The sequence below is a fragment of the Sorghum bicolor genome, chromosome 1, assembly GCF_000003195.3.
Source record: "Sorghum bicolor cultivar BTx623 chromosome 1, Sorghum_bicolor_NCBIv3, whole genome shotgun sequence".
In the NCBI taxonomy this organism is placed as follows: domain Eukaryota; kingdom Viridiplantae; phylum Streptophyta; class Magnoliopsida; order Poales; family Poaceae; genus Sorghum; species Sorghum bicolor.
Window position 1 is genome coordinate 57,662,986 of NC_012870.2, and position 18,168 is coordinate 57,681,153.

At 41.3% G+C, this 18,168-nt stretch overlaps 4 protein-coding genes across 4 annotated transcripts; 2 read left to right on the forward strand and 2 right to left on the reverse strand.

Annotated features, from left to right (window-relative positions):
* Positions 196-5,850, reverse strand: LOC8058072 (WD repeat-containing protein WRAP73). Its single transcript, XM_002467439.2, has 6 exons — positions 5,587-5,850; positions 4,182-4,670; positions 3,410-3,631; positions 3,213-3,297; positions 1,562-1,675; positions 196-1,160 (listed from the first exon to the last, which is right to left on the reverse strand). The coding sequence occupies exons 1-6, from the start codon at positions 5,701-5,703 to the stop codon at positions 775-777; spliced, it is 1,413 nt and encodes a 470-aa protein (XP_002467484.1). The 5' UTR covers positions 5,704-5,850; the 3' UTR covers positions 196-774.
* Positions 6,330-7,755, forward strand: LOC8055641 (protein FAR1-RELATED SEQUENCE 5). Its single transcript, XM_021452263.1, has one exon. It carries the CDS (start codon positions 6,652-6,654, stop codon positions 7,753-7,755), a length of 1,104 nt encoding a protein of 367 aa, XP_021307938.1. The 5' UTR covers positions 6,330-6,651.
* On the forward strand, positions 8,025-9,104 carry LOC110434183 (protein FAR1-RELATED SEQUENCE 5-like). Its single transcript, XM_021457998.1, has 2 exons — positions 8,025-8,439; positions 8,522-9,104. Exons 1-2 carry the CDS (start codon positions 8,105-8,107, stop codon positions 8,943-8,945), a joined length of 759 nt encoding a protein of 252 aa, XP_021313673.1. The 5' UTR covers positions 8,025-8,104; the 3' UTR covers positions 8,946-9,104.
* On the reverse strand, positions 13,010-17,332 carry LOC8058073 (putative dual specificity protein phosphatase DSP8). The gene is made up of 6 exons (XM_002467440.2): positions 16,708-17,332; positions 16,228-16,350; positions 15,358-15,451; positions 14,565-14,647; positions 14,379-14,468; positions 13,010-13,600 (listed from the first exon to the last, which is right to left on the reverse strand). Exons 1-6 carry the CDS (start codon positions 16,963-16,965, stop codon positions 13,199-13,201), a joined length of 1,050 nt encoding a protein of 349 aa, XP_002467485.1. The 5' UTR covers positions 16,966-17,332; the 3' UTR covers positions 13,010-13,198.

An 18,168-nucleotide genomic window follows, 5' to 3' on the forward strand; every position in this document is an offset into this window, starting at 1 on the left:
ACACAGGGAGTATAGTCTAGCTGAGAAGAGATGGAGTTCGATTACCTATACAAGCGTACCATATAAAATAAAAACAAACAAAAACAAGTGATCTTATAATATTTAACTTGTGCAACTACAATCTAGCTGTCTCTACTTTACTTTTAATATCTTAATCTACTTTAAAATACACGAATATCAATTAATACACATTAATTATATGATAACAGTATCATTAAGAAACTCTGCATTGCGCCATGCGAGCCAAGCTCACTAGAAGCACACAAATGAAATCCGTATCTAGAGAGCGCTCTAGGCTACATTAGGGAACCAGGTTCAGACTATGCAGGCAACCAAGAAGGAACCAATACGGAAGTTACACTTCGAATGGCACTCTTTGGATTCACTACGGAATCCCCAGGACTGCCTCAACACCAAGAAGGAATCCTCATCTCCCTGAATGAGAATACCCTGATGACTGAACATGTAAGATTAAGATCCAGCAAGTAAAGTCAAGCAGTACAGCCTTGGAGAAACTACAGCAGACAAAGAAGAGCAAGAATACAACAAATAGAAGCACACAGTTGTCAGTTCATTGTGTAGTGCCAGCTGATAGATCATTTACCATTTAAGCAGCAAAATGACCTTATCATTTCATGGTAATGCAGTTTTCACTCTGGATTCTACAAGTAGCAAAGTAGTCAGTCGGTACCACTCATTCACCATCACAGGATCCTTTGTATTGTTAGTTCCCAGTTCCATTTGCATAAGCTGCTAGACATACCATGAGACCATTCATTCATCTTCGGAAGTATCATCAGATTGATCAGGTTCTTCCTCAGGCAGGGCAGATATGATTGTGGCACAGCAGAAAGATTCACGGTCCTTCAGGAGGAGGCAGCTCCCATTCGAGTTCCACTTCAAATCAATGATTCGGAAGTTCAGCAAGGGGATGTTGACACAACAGGCACCGGATGGCGTCCACATGTACAAGTGAGGGCTCTCGGTGCATAAAACAAGTCGTGTGCAGGTAGGGTCCCATGCTGCAGCACGGATTGGATCTTTCTGCACAAGCACAGCAGCAAGCTCAAGGCGGCATATATCCCATATCCAAAGAGCAGTCGGCATGTTGTCGTTCCGGGTAAAGAAATAGTGGCTGTCGTTGCTCCATGACAGCATACCTGCAACATTTTGTAAAGTGAGAGTGGTGTTTCCAAATAAAATGAAGATTACGCATGATACACCAGACACATAATCTGAATAACTTTCTGACAGAAATTCAAGAATTAGCAAGACAACTAATGCAAATGACGTTTCAAAATGCTGTTCGTCATTTTTACACAAATGCCTGTATAGCTGTACAAGATTCACCAATGAATTCAAGAACAATTGCACATTAAGTGCAATCACTGTGAACAGTAAGAAACAAGATAAGCATTAAGAAACAAATTAGATCACAAGCGCATGATACTAGAGTACTAGATACCTATGCATCAGTCAAGTAAACAACTGATAACCATACACATGAATATAACCTTGCAACAAGCATCAGCTGGAGTGGCCAAAGGCAAAAGTAACTCACCAATTCCTTGTTTGGGGTTGGGCTTGTCAGTAGCTGGTTTCATGGAAGGTAAGGTGATGGGAACATCCATCAGAGCATATTTAACTCTAGAGCCTCCTCCCTCGGTGCCATTTTCTGACAACAAAAAAAAATAGGGAAAATTTAATACAGAATTAAACATGTAAGGGCTAGCTCATAACATAATATAAAGGCATCACAATGGCAATTTTGTTCATAATCATAAGACACATCTTCAGAAATGCATAACAAAAAAAATCAGAGGAACACATGGAAGAGAGGGGTCAAGACTTGGGGTGGCCTCACAGTCCAAGTTCTGTTAGAGTACAGCTCAGAGAGGCTTGAAAGAGTTGTTCTCTCAGATCAGCTCGACAAGTTCATTTAATCATCTGGACATGGACAGGCGATGGCCAATATTAGGCGAGCTTAGCTTACCAGGGTTTGCTGCTTGGTCACATGTCATTGTTTGGGGGCAAAGCAACTTTGGAAAACCTGTGCCTCTAACAAATGCAAGTTCTTTGGCTGGCTTTTCCTCATGGTTGCAGCTACACTTCTGACCACCTCAAGTGCCACGGTCCCCCCAACCATGGCGATTGAGCACTTCGCGACCAGGGGCCAGAAATTCACTCACCTGCTGCTCAACTGCGTGTTCAGTAGGGACGTCTGGTTTCGGACCCTACACACCTTCAGACTACATGGATGTACACCGCTTGGTGTGCCTTCATGGGTCGTTTGGTGTCTCTTCAACTGCAAGAAGATTACCAAAGGTCCTAAAGGAGTTTCAAGTCCATTGTGCTGCTCAACTCTTGGATGATCTGAACGCATTGATTTAAATAGCGGGCTATAGCAGCACTATAGTTGCTAGAGAGAGACCATGCTAAGCTATTGCTATTTTTGCCGCTATGTTAGCTACGACCACAATATTGTGCTTTAGTGCCGCTAAATTACTTAGCTGTAGCTTTGAAATAGCAGCGCTATTTCAACTTCAGTTATAACAGTGACAATCTAGTTATTATCTACTTATCTTTTGTTGCTAAGTTGGGTTTTTTTTGGAAAACAGAACACTTGACTTTCATGAATCATGTTGTAATAAGTAATATCATATTAAATATTGTTCCTAGACTCCTATAACTTCGAAAACATATTTGTGATTGTCATGTTTTTGAGAATCAATTACTTGTATTTTTCAAGGTTTTCTTAAAAACGCTATCTGTCGTAACTCTGCTATAGCTTTATAGCTCCTGAAAAAAAAAGATGACACTATTTGCTACAACCCACGATTTTAAGCCTTGTCTTGACGACAAGTAAACAAAGGTGTTCAGGGGGGGAACTTGCGGCCGGTCACTCTGGTGGGCACTCTACATGCAATGCACGTTCTCGGAATAAACATGTGGTAAGATTACAAGTCTACTACAGACTGCAGGAGCATAGAATTGCTAGAGAATACCCCATTGTGTGTTTTATTTTCCATTTTGTTAGATACAGTAAGTTCCTAGTCTCCTATGAGCCACTACATCCAGCTTCAGTTGAGAAGGGAATTCATCATGCAATAAACATTTTTTTAAAAAAAAAAAGAGTAATCAAAGGTCTATTGGTGGAAAATATAGAAAAGCAATAGTATGAGAAGTCGTTTGAAATGATCGCTTAAACTGACCTGCGCCATTGTCTTGCATGTTACAAGAGAAGCCTTCACTTAGACATAACTCTGACATATCAAGCTGCCATGGGTCATCCACTTCCTGCCCATATTTGGCAGTTAAAATTAGATATCATGACTATTTGTCAGAAAGTAAATTTAGACCTTGCAGCGGTGCTAATATAGCAAGTCAACAAAATAACAGACTGAGTTACCTTATATATAGCAGCATTACAAGGACTTCGGATATACGCTGCATGTGAGAACTCCGCAAAAGTTTTCCACGTTAGGTGATTCAAAGTCCGCACTGCTTGATCATAGCTGCCCACTGCTAAAAACTGTCCACATGGTGACCAAGCAACAGTTTTCACACCTAACCCACTTTCATAAGCTAGATACTTGAACAAGCACCTTCCGTCTGGTGAATATATCAGAATCTGTAAATGACAAAAAAAGGATGTCAGAACCTGTAATAGGCTTGGTCCTTGAAGGATCATCATTTTAGTTAGTATCTCTGCACAATTATATAATGTTTAGTTTAAAGTAGGAAAAAGAACAAAATGTTTTTTCACAACAAGCTGAAATGAACTCTTCAGAGTTGACTGTTAGTGGTTAACCTTTGAAGCATAATACAGAAGGTTCAATCATTAAAACCTACATACGACAACAATAACTGAGGCACAAGGTTGATAACCTAAAAGAAAATATATGCTTCCTTTAGGAAAAAGGAGAGATCATGGTACAAGACAAATAAGTTAACTCGGAGCAACGACACCTCAATTCAGGGCTATTAGAACTGAATTAGTAGAACAAATGTTTGCCAGCTACAAAATTGCTATGTAAGATGATTTGATACTGAAAGTAAAGATAATTCTCATGAACACATATAAAGAGGATAACTAAAGACTGAAGTTGCTCACAGAAGTACAATTGAATGTCAGATCACACAAAAAACATCATGGATTTGTGAAGAGAAAGTGCATGCACCTTGTATTCAAGAAGTGAATCCCAGACGACAATAGCACTATCATCTGGTGACCATTCAACACCAGCTAAGTCTACCGTGTCAACGGCAAAGACAGTCATTATCTCCCAGGAGTGACATGAGAGCAAATTTATGTAATCCTTGCAATCACGCCTGGTACAGATTGCAGCAAACTTCCCATCCTTGGTAAAAGAAACACCTTTAGAACCATGCTTTGGCCACTGGACATGCACGCATGCTGTATTTACGAGAGACCACACAGTGAGACGGAGCTGAAACTCGGACGTAGTGAGTATATGACGACTGTCAGGGCTCCAGCGAGCATATGCAATCCCTGCAGGACCTTCATCGATCTTGCAGGTCCAGTCAGGCTGGCTCAGCGACCAAGCCTGCACCATGGGCCGCTTGTAAAGTCCACATAGAATATATTCTGAATCCGGTGCCCACTCCACAGAGCTTATCTTGTCCACACATGAAAATAATTGTACCACCTGCATTTGTGAGTTCAAGCATACATTAATCAGCAAGCTTAGGGACACATTAATGTGGTGTCACAATGTGAGCACATATATTTTACAACAACATGAGCTCATGCCAAACTTGAAACTAATATACCTCATGAGTTCATCTATATGGTAAATAAGACTTTGTCTAAAAAATATGATAAATAGAAAACTTGGAAGACATATACATGATGTGACCATTCTTGAAAATTTAAACCATAATACTTGATGTGAAATTTACGTATACATGCATGAAACATAAAGGCCCCATTTGGCAGTGCTCTAGCTCCCAGGTACTCTTCGGGTTTGGAGTTTGTACAAAAAATTAAGGCCCATTTAAGTAAGTACTCACAATCTAGACTGGAAACAAAATGACTTACCTAAATACTCCAGCTTTGCCCTAGCTCCAGCTTCATAAATTCTTGGCACTAGGAATACCCAGCTCTGAGAATTATTGAAGCTGGAGCTGTGTGGCTGAGCCGAACACCCAAGTGTTCATGGAACTTTCAGGACCCAAGCAATCGAAACACAGTTCTCAAACAAAATAGTGCCAAATACAAAATGCTAGCTGATACACCCGTTCAGAGGCATGCACCAGTCAACCTCCAGGTAAGGCCCCTTACCATTAGGTACAGAGATTCATCGATCCAATGTGCACCGTGAAATTGAGCTAAGCACAATCTAGTCCTGAACCCTAGGATTTCAGATCGGTAGAAGTAGGCGCATTTCATGGATCAGCACGCTCGAATTAGAGCAGCACGGACCACGGAGTCACATTACCCAAGTCCACAATTCCAGATTCAGCGATTACACCAGGAACCCAAACCCTAAACCCACATTCCGACTCACGAGCCCAGGGATGGACTGAGAGAAAGGAGATGGGGAAAACGAACGGTGCGGGTACCTTCAGTGAGACGACGTCCCGGACGACGAGGCGGTAGTCTACGGCAATAGCGAGGAAGCGCGAGTCGGGGGAGAAGGAGCACGGGCCCGTCTGCTTGAACGCCTCCGTGAACTCCATCCCCTTCCGATCACCCGAGACAAACCTCCGGGCGATGGGGAACGGAAGTCTCAACGGCTGCTGCTCCGGTGACGGTGAGGTACTGAGGTGGGGGTTTCGATTTTTAGAAGGTCCGGATTTGGAATTTGAATTTCTCACGAGGGTAGAGATGTGAAGATGGGAAACCCACCATCTGCATACTTGTGCATGCATTTCGCCACCAGGTGGGTCCACCTTGTCAGAGCAAGTATTATAATACGGCAACGTATCCTATGCAAACTAGGCATCCCGTGTAAACTTGTAAACTAACGATTTAGATCCTAGGATTATCATCTAATCGCTGTGTTAAGAGGTGGGTTACTTTTCCAAAAAACCCCTCCCACCGTCCGTCAGGCCGTCGCTCCGTCCCGTCCGTCTGGACGCCGCACGTACGTATCCGCTCGTATCCGTATCGTCAGGCCGTCGCTCGTATCGATTGGAAGGCAAGTCACGAACGCCGCCGCTGCCGGCCTGCACACGATCGGTCGCCCGATCGTCTCTCCCCACGCCTCGTCCGCCGGCTCGCCCCACGCCTGGCACTCGATCGGTCGCCCACCGGCCTGGCCTTGGGATCCGACGACTGTGATGGAGGACTCGTTTGGGGGTGATGTGCCTCGGCGTAACAAGTTCAGTTCTGCTGCCATGCAGTCATACAGTTCAGAACTTCGTGGTGACGTTGCGACTGTGATGGCTGGCACCGTGACGATGCCCACGAACTCCACTCCGATGGTGGCGACGCCGGCCGCCATGCTGTCCACGAACGCCGCCGCAATGGAGGCCACGATCTCAGGAACACACGACCCTGATGCAGGTTTGTTTCTCGTATAAAACTTGTACCTTCACTTTTACCTTGACTGCGATCATTGCTAACGTTGTCGTTATCACGCAGTCGTCGTTCATTCCGCCACAGATGATGTCGTCCTGACCATCATGGACGTCGATGCTGGAGTTGTAGCCCACGTTGAGGAACCAAGCACACCACGGACAGCACCTTCTAATGTAGTAGATAATTGCAAAGCAAATAAAAAGCCTGTGGTTGGAATGATTTTTGATACACTCAAGGATGCGGAGAATTTTTATAAATCATATGCACACGATGCTGGTTTCTCTGTTCGTGTTGGTGCACATAAGAAGAACAATGAGGAAATATTTTACCAGCGGTATTTGTGCTCAAGAGAAGGGTACAGGAAGGAGAGCGTTCAAGAAGTTAGTGACCAGTCCGGGAAAAAAAGAAAGACACCAAATGTGATGGAAACCCGTTGTGGTTGTCAGGCACGTATTGTTGTCAAGCTTGACAGTGAGAAGAAGTATCAAATATTGTCATTTGTCGAGGAGCATAATCATGGTTTCATGTCGCCAGATAAGAGGCACCTGCTAAGATCCAATCGTCAAGTTAGTGAGAGGGCAAAGAGTACTTTGTTCAACTGTCATAAGGCTAGCATTGGCACGTCACAGGCATTTCGACTTCTCCAAGTCACTGACGGTGGATTTGAGCATGTTGGTTGCACGCTGAGGGATTTCAAGAACTATTATCGTGACCTGAGGTGCAGAATCAAGGATGCTGATGCACAAATGTTTGTGCATCAACTTGAGCGAAAGAAGGAAGCAAATCCTGCCTTCTTTTATGAGTTTATGGTGGACAAAGAAGGACGGCTTGTGCGTGTCTTCTGGGCAGATGCCACATGTAGAAAAAATTGTAGTGTTTTTGGTGATGTGCTTTCGGTAGATTCTACATATACTACCAACCAATATGATATGAAGTTTGTGCCATTCACTGGGGTCAATCATCACTTGCAAAGTGTTTTCCTTGGGGCAGCGTTTCTGGCTAATGAAAAAATCGACTCATTTGTATGGCTGTTCCAGACCTTTCTTAACGCTACGGGTGGACTAGCACCTCATCTAATCATAACAGATGAAGATGCTAGCATGAAGGCTGCTATTGCTCAGGTTCTACCAAATACAACTCATAGATTTTGCATGTGGCATATCATGGATAAGGTACCTGAGAAGGTTGGGCCCGACATAAAAAAATGATGAGGATTTCTGGAAACTGTTAAATGAGTGTGTTTGGGGCTCCGAGAATTCAGATGAGTTTGACTCTCGATGGAATTCTGTCATGATAAAGTATGTGCTCACTGGAAATGAGTGGTTTTCCACAAAGTTCAACATGCGAGAATCATGGATCCCAGCATACTTTATGGACATACCTCTAGCAGGACTCCTTAGGACTACATCACGATCGGAGAGTGCAAATTCTTTCTTTAACCGCTTTATTCATCGAAAATTATCCTTTGTTGAGTTTTGGCTAAGGTTTGAAACAGCTTTGGAGTGCGAAGAGGAGTTGCTAGCCGACAATAAAAGTCTTCACACTAGCCGTAAATTGATGACACCTTGGGTCATGGAGAAGCAGTGTAGTGTCATATATACTCACGAAATTTTCAGCAAGTTTCAGGAACAACTAGTGGTTGCAAGAGACCATTGCATTATTCAAGGGATTTCAGAGACTGAAGATATGAAAATTGTCACCATCAGCAGCCAATCTGGTAAAGAGCGAGTGGTTGAAATGAACAAATTAAACATGTTTGGTATGTGCTCCTGTAAATTTTATGAGTCATTTGGCATCCCGTGTCGTCATATCATTCAAGTGCTTAGAGGCGAGAAGCTAAATGAGATACCACCAATTTATTTTATGAAGAGGTGGGATATAAGGTGTAAAAGGTGAGTTTACACGCCTGGTTTGTTTTACATATACGTATTGTTTTCTATGTGCAATAGTTCTGACCAGATCTTTATTTTATAGAAAATTATTCTTTGATAAGGAAGGTAACCTTCTGGATGAAAAGGCTAAAGATCCTGTGGAGGTGGCAATGGGGAGAAAAATTTCAGATTCACGTAACAAGTTTGAAGAGCTAATCCAGATGGCCAAGAACTCTGAACAAGGAATGGAATTTTTATATTCTAGTTTATCAAACCTTGTAGAACCTCTCCAAAATATCGTTCCTGCCGCTACAGTCAATAAGCAAGATGAGTTTGAATCATTCCTTGGTGGCAAAATTCCACAAGAAGTTGAGATACATCCACCAAATGATATCAACTCCAGAGGGCGCTGCAAAAGAATCAAGAAGAGCAAGGAGAACAAGGCGCCCAGAAAACGGATGTGTGGAAAATGCAAGCAATTAGTGTCTCATGACGCACGTAATTGCCCCCTCAATGTTGCTGGTTGAGACATTCTTAGTTCTCCATTCTGTTAAGACATGCTTGTAATTCAATTTCTTAGTTCTCCATTCTGTTAAGACATGGAAGGTCGTGTGTACTCTGAATATTTCATACAACAACTTAGCGAGCTGTGCTTTGCCCTTATGTACCACTCTGTTTCTTTGTCTTGTGTACTCTGAATATTTCATTGCACTATGATGTTTCTTTCTAAAAACAACGATGATGGTCAGTAAATAACTGCAGCAGCACAGAACAGCAATATATTCTTTTTGTGTGTGAAAGGGCAAAGAGCAGCAAAGAACAGCAGCAGCAGCAATATATGCTTTGCCCTTTCATTGCAGCAAAGAACAGCAGCAACAAAGAACAGCAACTGGCGGTCAAAAAATAGCAGCTTTGATAAGTTTGCTGCTGATCAATATTCTAATACTAATCTGTTTTTTTTACAAACAAAATTAAGCTGGTTTGATAAGTTCCCTAGTTCCCTGTTCTTCGGTCCTTCACTGTCAGTGTCACAAACAGGTGCCAAACGAAGTTCTGAACTGTATGACTGCATGACAGCAGAACTGAACTTGTTACGCCGAGGCACATCGCCCCCAAACGAGTCCTCCATCACAGTCGTCGGATCCCAAGGCCAGGCCGGCGGGCGATCGATCGAGTGCCAGGCGTGGGGCGAGCCGGCGGACGAGGCGTGGGGAGAGACGATCGGGCGACCGATCGTGTGCAGGCCGGCAGCGGCGGCGTTCGTGACTTGCCTTCCAATCGATACGAGCGACGGCCTGACGATATGGATACGAGCGGATACGTACGTGCGGCGTCCAGACGGACGGGACGGAGCGACGGCCTGACGGACGGTGGGAGGGGTTTTTTGGAAAAGTAACCCACTTCTTAACACAGCCATTAGATGATAATCCTAAGATCCAAATCGTTAGTTTACAAGTTTACACGGGATGCCTAGTTTGCATAGGATACGTTGCCTTATAATACAGCTAGCTGATGGCTGTAAGATTTTTTTACAGCCTTCTTGCAGCCCACCTATATAATAGTTAGCTCATCACTATTAATACATGGCCCACTTGTCTGTGTTACAGATTTTCTTGGTTTTTGTGTCTGAGCCGGCTGTAAGCTTGCAGCCCGCTTTTACTCTCTCTCTCCTCTTCTCTCTCCTCCACATCAGCATTTAGCTGGCTTACAGCCTGTTATAATACTTGCTCTCAAGATGGCTTTGGCCCTACAGGCCGGCTGGGGTTGGACGCTCTGCTTCGTTGACACTTGGCTGCAATAACGTTTTGGCAAAATGCTTTGTTTTCAGCATGAGAGTCAAATAAGTACTCGTATAAAGCTATTCGCTTGGCAGAAAAGTCATGACTAAAAAAACTATATGTTGATTTATTATAAGAGAAAAATATTATTAAATGGCTGACAAATTCATCAAATAAGTTCAAGCGAACATGCTTTGGCGTTTGGTTTATGAGAAATGGAGGTTGGGATAGAGAAATCAGAGGTGGGATAAAATGTATCCTTTGTTTGGATAGATGGAAAAGAAAATGAATCTAGATTAGGAAATGGAAAAGATTTGTCTATATCCCAACGATTCCATACTGACCAGATAGGCGGGTTATCATCGGAAAGAAACTAAATTGTGGTGCCAGTAGATGCGGATGTGAAGCGCACCTATGCGCCACTGGAAGAATGGCAAGGCTGAAAGCCATAAGCTCATCAGCAGCAGGTCGCCAAGAAGATAAGCCTTCTCGACAACATAGGGACGAAGTAACGCTCGTCTAGAGACACCAAACTACGACGCCCCAGAGAAGATGGGAAGTTGGAGGAGGAGCAGGAGCCAAAAAGTGGCACAACGCTTGATTGCACGAGGATGATGCCTAACTATGGCGGTGCTTTACTACTTGTTTGAGCCGTCAATTTGGACGGAGAAGAAGAAAAGATAATGTATCGCATCATTGATTTGGGTGCAGAAGACTGAGAAATCACACCGTTGATTTGGGTGTAGAAGAAAAGCTAGTGTCTACAAAAAAGATACCATGAGCCGGGCGATAGTTTTGTTTTTATTTTTTCTTTTTAATATGGGTTCTACTAAGAGGGTGTTTGGAACTACTCTACTCCACGTTTTTTAGTCAAACAGTTTCAGCTTCACGCACTTAGTTCGAGGAAAAAAAGATAGAGTTGTAAGAGCACCTAAAGAGATACTCCACAAACTCTTTTTTTTAGAGCTGCTCCACGGTAGAGTTTGTGAAGCAGAGTTTGTGGAACAGTCCTAAATACCCCTAAGCCTCTTTTTGAATCCATTTGCCATGCACTAAATTTTAGTTCTGCTAGGCTGTTTGGATCCATGGGTTAAACTTTAATCCTCCAATCTATAATGACTGATTTACCCTCATTTAATTGAGCCATGCATGGTGCGGATTGGTGGGTGGGGGGTATTGCACGTCCAACTTGCCCCCCTAAGGTGTTTTAGCCCAGTTTTAAGCCTCTTGAGGAGCAAATAGATTACTCTTTAGATTTGTGGATGTACTCACTTTTAGTCCACCTAATCCCCATAACAAAAAAAATAGGCTAAAAGTACAGGACTAAAATTTTGCTATATAATCCAAACAGGATCCCAAATAAACTAAACATGGTAACAAAGGATGAAATATGAGTATCCATTTCCCTAACCCACCTCGTCATATCCATCTACATGTCCCTATACTAAACCCAATAGCAATCCAAACGCCACCTCATCAAGTATAAAAACCGAGAGAAGAATGAATTCTCTAATGGACTATTATCAAACTCTTAGATCTTATCAGAATTAGAATTATATATAGTAATATTAATATTAAGAGAACAAAAAACAATCTCTTATTTTGTGTTTCCATATTCTTCAATTTGTGAGATCATAAGAGCCGAAAAGGAAAAATGTCCTAATTGTTAGCAATATGTTACAATACTAGTCTGTGTATTATGTCAGCTTATTTAATACTCATAAAACTCTTCTAAATCTCATTGAGACTGACCTAACACTACTACGATTAAACTCAAAACTCATGCTAAGCCATGCTTGAACGATATGCCGTCATCACGTACAGCAGCAGCAAATGGAACTTATGGACTGTACATAGATGTAGGCCTGTTTAGTTCCTATTTTTTTTCATCTCATCATATTGAATCTTTGGATGTATAGAGCATTAAATATTGATAAAAAATAATTAATTACACAGTTTACATATAATTTGCGAGACGAAACTTTTAAGTCTAATTATTCTATAATTGGACACTAATTACTAAATAAAAAATGTTACAGTAGTCAGTACAAAAAATTTTACAAACTAAACGAGGCCTAATGCAAGCAACATAAAAGCAACTTTTCCTGTGTCTAACTGGCCATTTATTGATTACTCTAGTCTCTCAGCCATGAGCTATTCAACGGTGTTTTTCTTTCACAACAAACCGGCGAGAGATACATAAATGGTAAAGTTCATTGTATGTTATTAGAATTCCTTGCATATATCATTAAAAATCATAGGTTTTCTTCTTTGCCGTTGGTTTTAATTTTCTGTTCTCCTATACGCCGTTATCTCACACAAGTTAGATAGCTGTTAATGACGGCACAATAGAAAGTTTATTAACTTGTTTCTGAAGAGAACCTCAAACTACTTCCAAAAATATCGTTACGCTAATTTCAACCAATGGCACGCATGTCAACTCTTTTTTTTTAAAAAAAAAAGAAAAAGAAAAATAACAACCTTGCAGTCCAGTTTGTTTAGCAAGAGGAAAAAGATACTCCCTCCATCCCAAATTATAAGTCATTCCAAGAATCTTGGAGAGTCAAATTTTTTTAAGTTTAACCAAATTTATATTATAAAATAATAATTATTATGGTACTAACTAAGTATTATTAGATTCTTTCTTAATTATATTTTCATAGTATATTCACTTTACGTTACAAATTTTAGTATTTTTCTCTATAATTTTGGTCAAACATGAAAATGCTTTGACTCTCCAAGATTCTTAGAATGACTTACAATTTGGGATGGAGGCAGTACATAACTAACCCAAGACAAGGAACGAGAGTGCGTGAGGTTGAAATTTGGTCGGAAAGAGTTCCGTTTTTCCATTTAACAGCATAAGTCGACTTATTGCATGACATATATACAAACCCGGGCAACTTCACTCTTTGGTTGCTGCGGACCCACGTTACAGATTCACATTGCATATCCTTCTCTTTAATATGTACAGGTGCAAGGCAAAAACAAATACTCGATAGTCATGGATTAACCACGACACCTTGCAGTAGACAGGGATGGCCAGTTGTTAGCTGCTCAACCTCAAGAGAGCAGCTCTCTCTCCCCACATTCTCAGGTAGAGCCTCCTTGCAGGCACGGCATCGAAGCCACAAATACGAAAACCCAGCAAAAGCTGCCTTGCTCGCAAACTGGACACGGTATATCAAGCTTATCTCCCACAATCCACTGCCCATGTTGAGTGCCAGTGCATCCGAATTATACCCTTCGAGGTCTGATTCTGAGACCATCACAAATGCGCTATCATCAAAGGCAACAAGGTTGTGAGTGGCAAGGAACAACGGTGGCTTGATTAAAGGATTGTCCAGGCGACTAGATCTCCCAGTTTTCTTCACTCTTATTAGTTGATAGAACTCTTGCACAGCCTTAAAAAAAAGGGAGGGAGAGAGAGATAACACATAAGTAGGGGTCGCGTACACTGTTAGATCACCATCAGAAAACAGTCAAAATATGAATCAACCCCACCCACCACCCACCACCACTTATTGGTCCACAAACAAGTGAACTAACAGCGAATAGTACTTCAATATACATATAATCCCTAAAACGTAACTTAAAATAGATTGCCAACATCATCTAATATTTCTATTTATCCAATAATAAGGCTTTCAGATCATATATTGAATATATTGAACAAACAAAAAGACAAAAACATAAGTCAGTCATCTAAACTACTAAGCAGAGACATACATTATTTCATAGTTCCATCAGAAATTTGCCAAGGACACATAGTTATCTCAAATATTGTTACTTGACTCTTCATTAACCAAACAACAAGGCAGCCAAAATTTCTACTGATTTTAATACAAATAGTCGAGCAAAGCCTTGAGGACCAGAGTTTGTATCAAAACATACAAAAGCTCTTTGCCCACTAAATTTCTAAGAAACAACTCAAAGAATACCTAAATTAGCATACAATAGATCTTACCAAGAGGAACAATAATTACAAATGAGCATAACTTATACATAACACCTGGCAGGTTCTCCTTTTAAATTCTGAATTGATAACAGCCTTTCCTTCTATGATTACAACACTGAGGGTGAGGATGTGTTTTTTTCTTTGGGGGGGGGGGGGGGGGGGGGTTTGAGGAGGGTACTGAAATAATTGTATACATAAGCATGTAAAATTTGGTGGTAACTTACTTGCCACTGTGCAGGAGCTAACAATACTCTAGGCCGACGCAAGCGGACATGTTCATAAGCTTCAGCAGGAGTCATGTTTTTATATTGCACCTAAAGAGCATAGTCAAGACACGTCATTACACAAATTACAGAAGCAAACATATCTTTATCTTTATTAGTAAGAACAACAAATACTGTTTGGCATACCAAATAGCAAATGACAACTGTAGTGCTACGTCCTCGTCCAGCTTTGCAGTGCACATATGTCAATTTCCCACATGAAGCGTTTCCTTCGAGTATTAAAATTTTGAAAACAGAACAATTAAGCCATGCACCAAATTGGAAATGCTAAAAGGAAATGTACAAGGGAAAGAGAGAGAGAGAGAGAAAACACAATCAGAGTGATGAAGTATTATTATGTCCTTTTCCCATTAAATAGACTCTAGTCAGGTTTCACAATATACAGGTATTTACGAGAAAAAAGAGAGCACTTGAACGAAAACTCAACTGAAGCAAATTACAAAGTGTGTACCATGAAGAGTCATACTTCATACAGAAACATCATTAACAGGCTTCAGACATAAACTGATGTAAAATTAAAATGCAATGTGCAGAAGCACATTCCTAGTTGTTTTTGTGAAGAACTAAGAAAAATAGAAAATGCAATAATGCCAATATTAACTAGTGTATATTGCTACCTCATAAAATTCATTTGACTGCTAAGCCATGCACCTTCAAACCTTTATTAAGTAGCATGTGCATCATAGCATCAAGCTACACTATGAAAATTCAGGAAGATTTAATGATGTATTTTCTCAGAATCCTAATATAATATTAAACAAGAAAGAAAAACCCACTTATAAAAGGCAAATAGAAACGAATGGACTACTTTATTCTTGAGAATACACTAACAAACAAAGGTGAGTTGCCATTTGACATGTGTAAACTGTGACCTTCATATCCTGTAACAGCTTGATATGTATCCTGAGAAGATTCTTACTGTGGATGAAGTCAGCAGCTTCGCAAAGGTTAACAAATGAAGGCGCATAAAGGTAATCCCTTGTTGGTAGCACCAGGTTTTCGATTCCATGAGCCTAAAATCAGATATATATTTCAATTACTTGCTCCATCAGCAAAAAGATTGCAATGAACAAACGCAAGAGGCAACTAACATAGCACCATGAATTGATCAATGCATCGGTACAACATCGCATTTACAAAGTAAGATTATCACCATCCAATATACAACATCTGAAGTCGCATCAAATGCAGTTATACACATGTAAAGGAATACAGTAGAAAAATTGTAAAAGGAGGACAATACAGCAGCCCTCTATTAATAAAAATTGCAATGTTGCTGCATCAGCACTATTGTTGTCATAGCCACTGCACTAGCTTAAGAAACTCTAACGCCTACCTACAAATAGTATCAGTCCACCTCACCAGTGTAGTTTAAGACTTCAAGACCAGTTCATCTAACAACCTCAATTCACTATTCTAATCAGGCAAAACCAAAATCACTCATGAAAAACTTTAAGCATTGATCAAATCCAGGATCTGATGGGTGTAATCACGACAAACAAAGCCGCAGCTGCAGCCGCAGCCACACCTGATGTTTCGTATACATTGCTACACCATTGTTCTAGGCAAATTGAATTGCAATGTTCTCAAGTTAAACTAGCGGGAGCATATCCTATTCAATTCTCCCGTATCTGTAGCTTATAATTTTCACCATACACATCATACCATCAGATCACATACCTAATTAAGGAGTAAGAACCAACATACGACAAACAAGTGCCTGCGTAAACCTAATCTGTTAGAACAATACAATTACATGCACTCGATCGATCAGCTGTGATATACTAACCTCGTAGAGGGATGTTGGCACAAGCCTCTCGTACGATTCATTTAGTGTCACAACACCGCAAACTCCAAGCGCCTTTAGCCGGAGAACATCGCTAGGGAATGGAACAGCACCCAGCAGGACATGCTGATACACCAAAAACGTTTGAACACAATGGAAGCAGAATCAGCAGAAAATTCTAAATTAATTGAAACATAAAAGGTCAGCAAAAATTGTAAGACGTTGCACAATCATGTATTCATGTGCTTCCAAAATCAATTAAGAAAATCCCAAAACCACGAAGCAGAAAAGCAAAAACTAATGCGAAACATATCAGTAGAACTGCAGACGCAAACAGCCACATTCAAGATACAAAGCAAGGGGAACCAAACAGGGCCAAAATTCACAAAGAAATCAAATCAAACAATAGATCGGACAAGGCGACCAGAACACCAAAGCAATCACAGCAACATCGATAAAAAAAGGGGAAGAAAATTTCATGACCTCATCGATCTGATCCCACCAGTGGAAGTGCTCCTCGAACCGATTCCTCACGACGTTGTACACCAGCGTCGGATAGAAAAGCATCCGGGCGCCGACACCCACCGCCGCGCGCTTCGCGTCGACGGCCACCCGCATCACCACTCCCCTCTCGCCCTCCGCCGCGTCGCCATCCTCGCGACGCGGCAGCAGCAGCTCATCCTCCCCGCCCTCTCCACCTCGTCCTCCACACGGATCGCCCGGAAGCTCCTCGATTCGCATCGCTCCGCGATCAACACAACTCAGCCCGATCCGATCGGGGCCCCAGAAAAATCGCTCAGAAAAGAAAATCCCCAAAGCCGATCGGTATGGGGAAAGCGAGCGGCCCGAATTGGGGGTAGGAATCCGATCTGAGGCCTTGGATGGAACCGAATTGGATTCTCGATTCGGCAACCGGGGTAATCGAGATCGGAAGCAACTCTCTCTTCACTTTCCTCGCGCTCACGCCTCCTCCCCTCCCAATCCCTCCACGCCTGGCCTCTCCGAACTCCCCGAGGAAGGAGAAACTGCCTGAACCAAGCAGCAACCCGCACGTCACCATATGACTGGGCGACGTGCTACCAGATCACTGACAGGTGGGTCGCCTCTTGCCTCGTCCAGTTCTGATTTTTTGTGGTCCATATATATACTGATGACAGGGGGAGAATATTGAAGAAAATTCACTGCAAAGGAAAAAACATACATATAGCGATATAAGAACTTGGAGAAAGATTTCATTTAATTAATGTAATTTGCAAAAAAAACACATTCCCCTGCAGTCATCATAAATAAATAATTGGTAATGTTTTATTAAAATCAATTAATTCAACATTGATTTATTACGTTTTATGGTGTTTATTTCAATTTTTTTAAAAATAATATTATTAAATTTGTGTTGACAAGACACTCATCACGATTGTCGTTAGACGTGGTTTATTTTCCATCAAAAACTTTTCACCTCGTCTAATTGATTATTTAGACACATGTATGGAACATTAAGTATAGATAAAAAAATAATTAATTGTGTAGTTCACATATATTTTGCGAGACGAATCTTTCTTTTTCTATGATTAAAAGTTGTTTGCGAGACAAATCTTTTGAGCTAATTAATTTATAATTAGAAATTAATTGCTATAGTAACACATGTGTTACAGTATCTTCAAAAACTTTTCTTTTCAAATTAAATAAGGCCTTACTTGCGCCTACAGTATCCTACCAAAGAGAAAGTTAGTCAAAGATTACAATATTGACTAAGAACAAATTAAATGTGACACTTCAAAAAAATGAAGAGAGTATCTCATGGCTCTTTCGTGCTTCTCGACATGCAAGCAGCAGGGCTTTCTCGTACCGTTTGATTAATTGCTGCATTGCTAACTTGTTGGTGTGCATAAAAGAGATTGTTTATTTCTTCCTGGCCGTTGCGAGTGGTCACTAGAGAAATGCTGC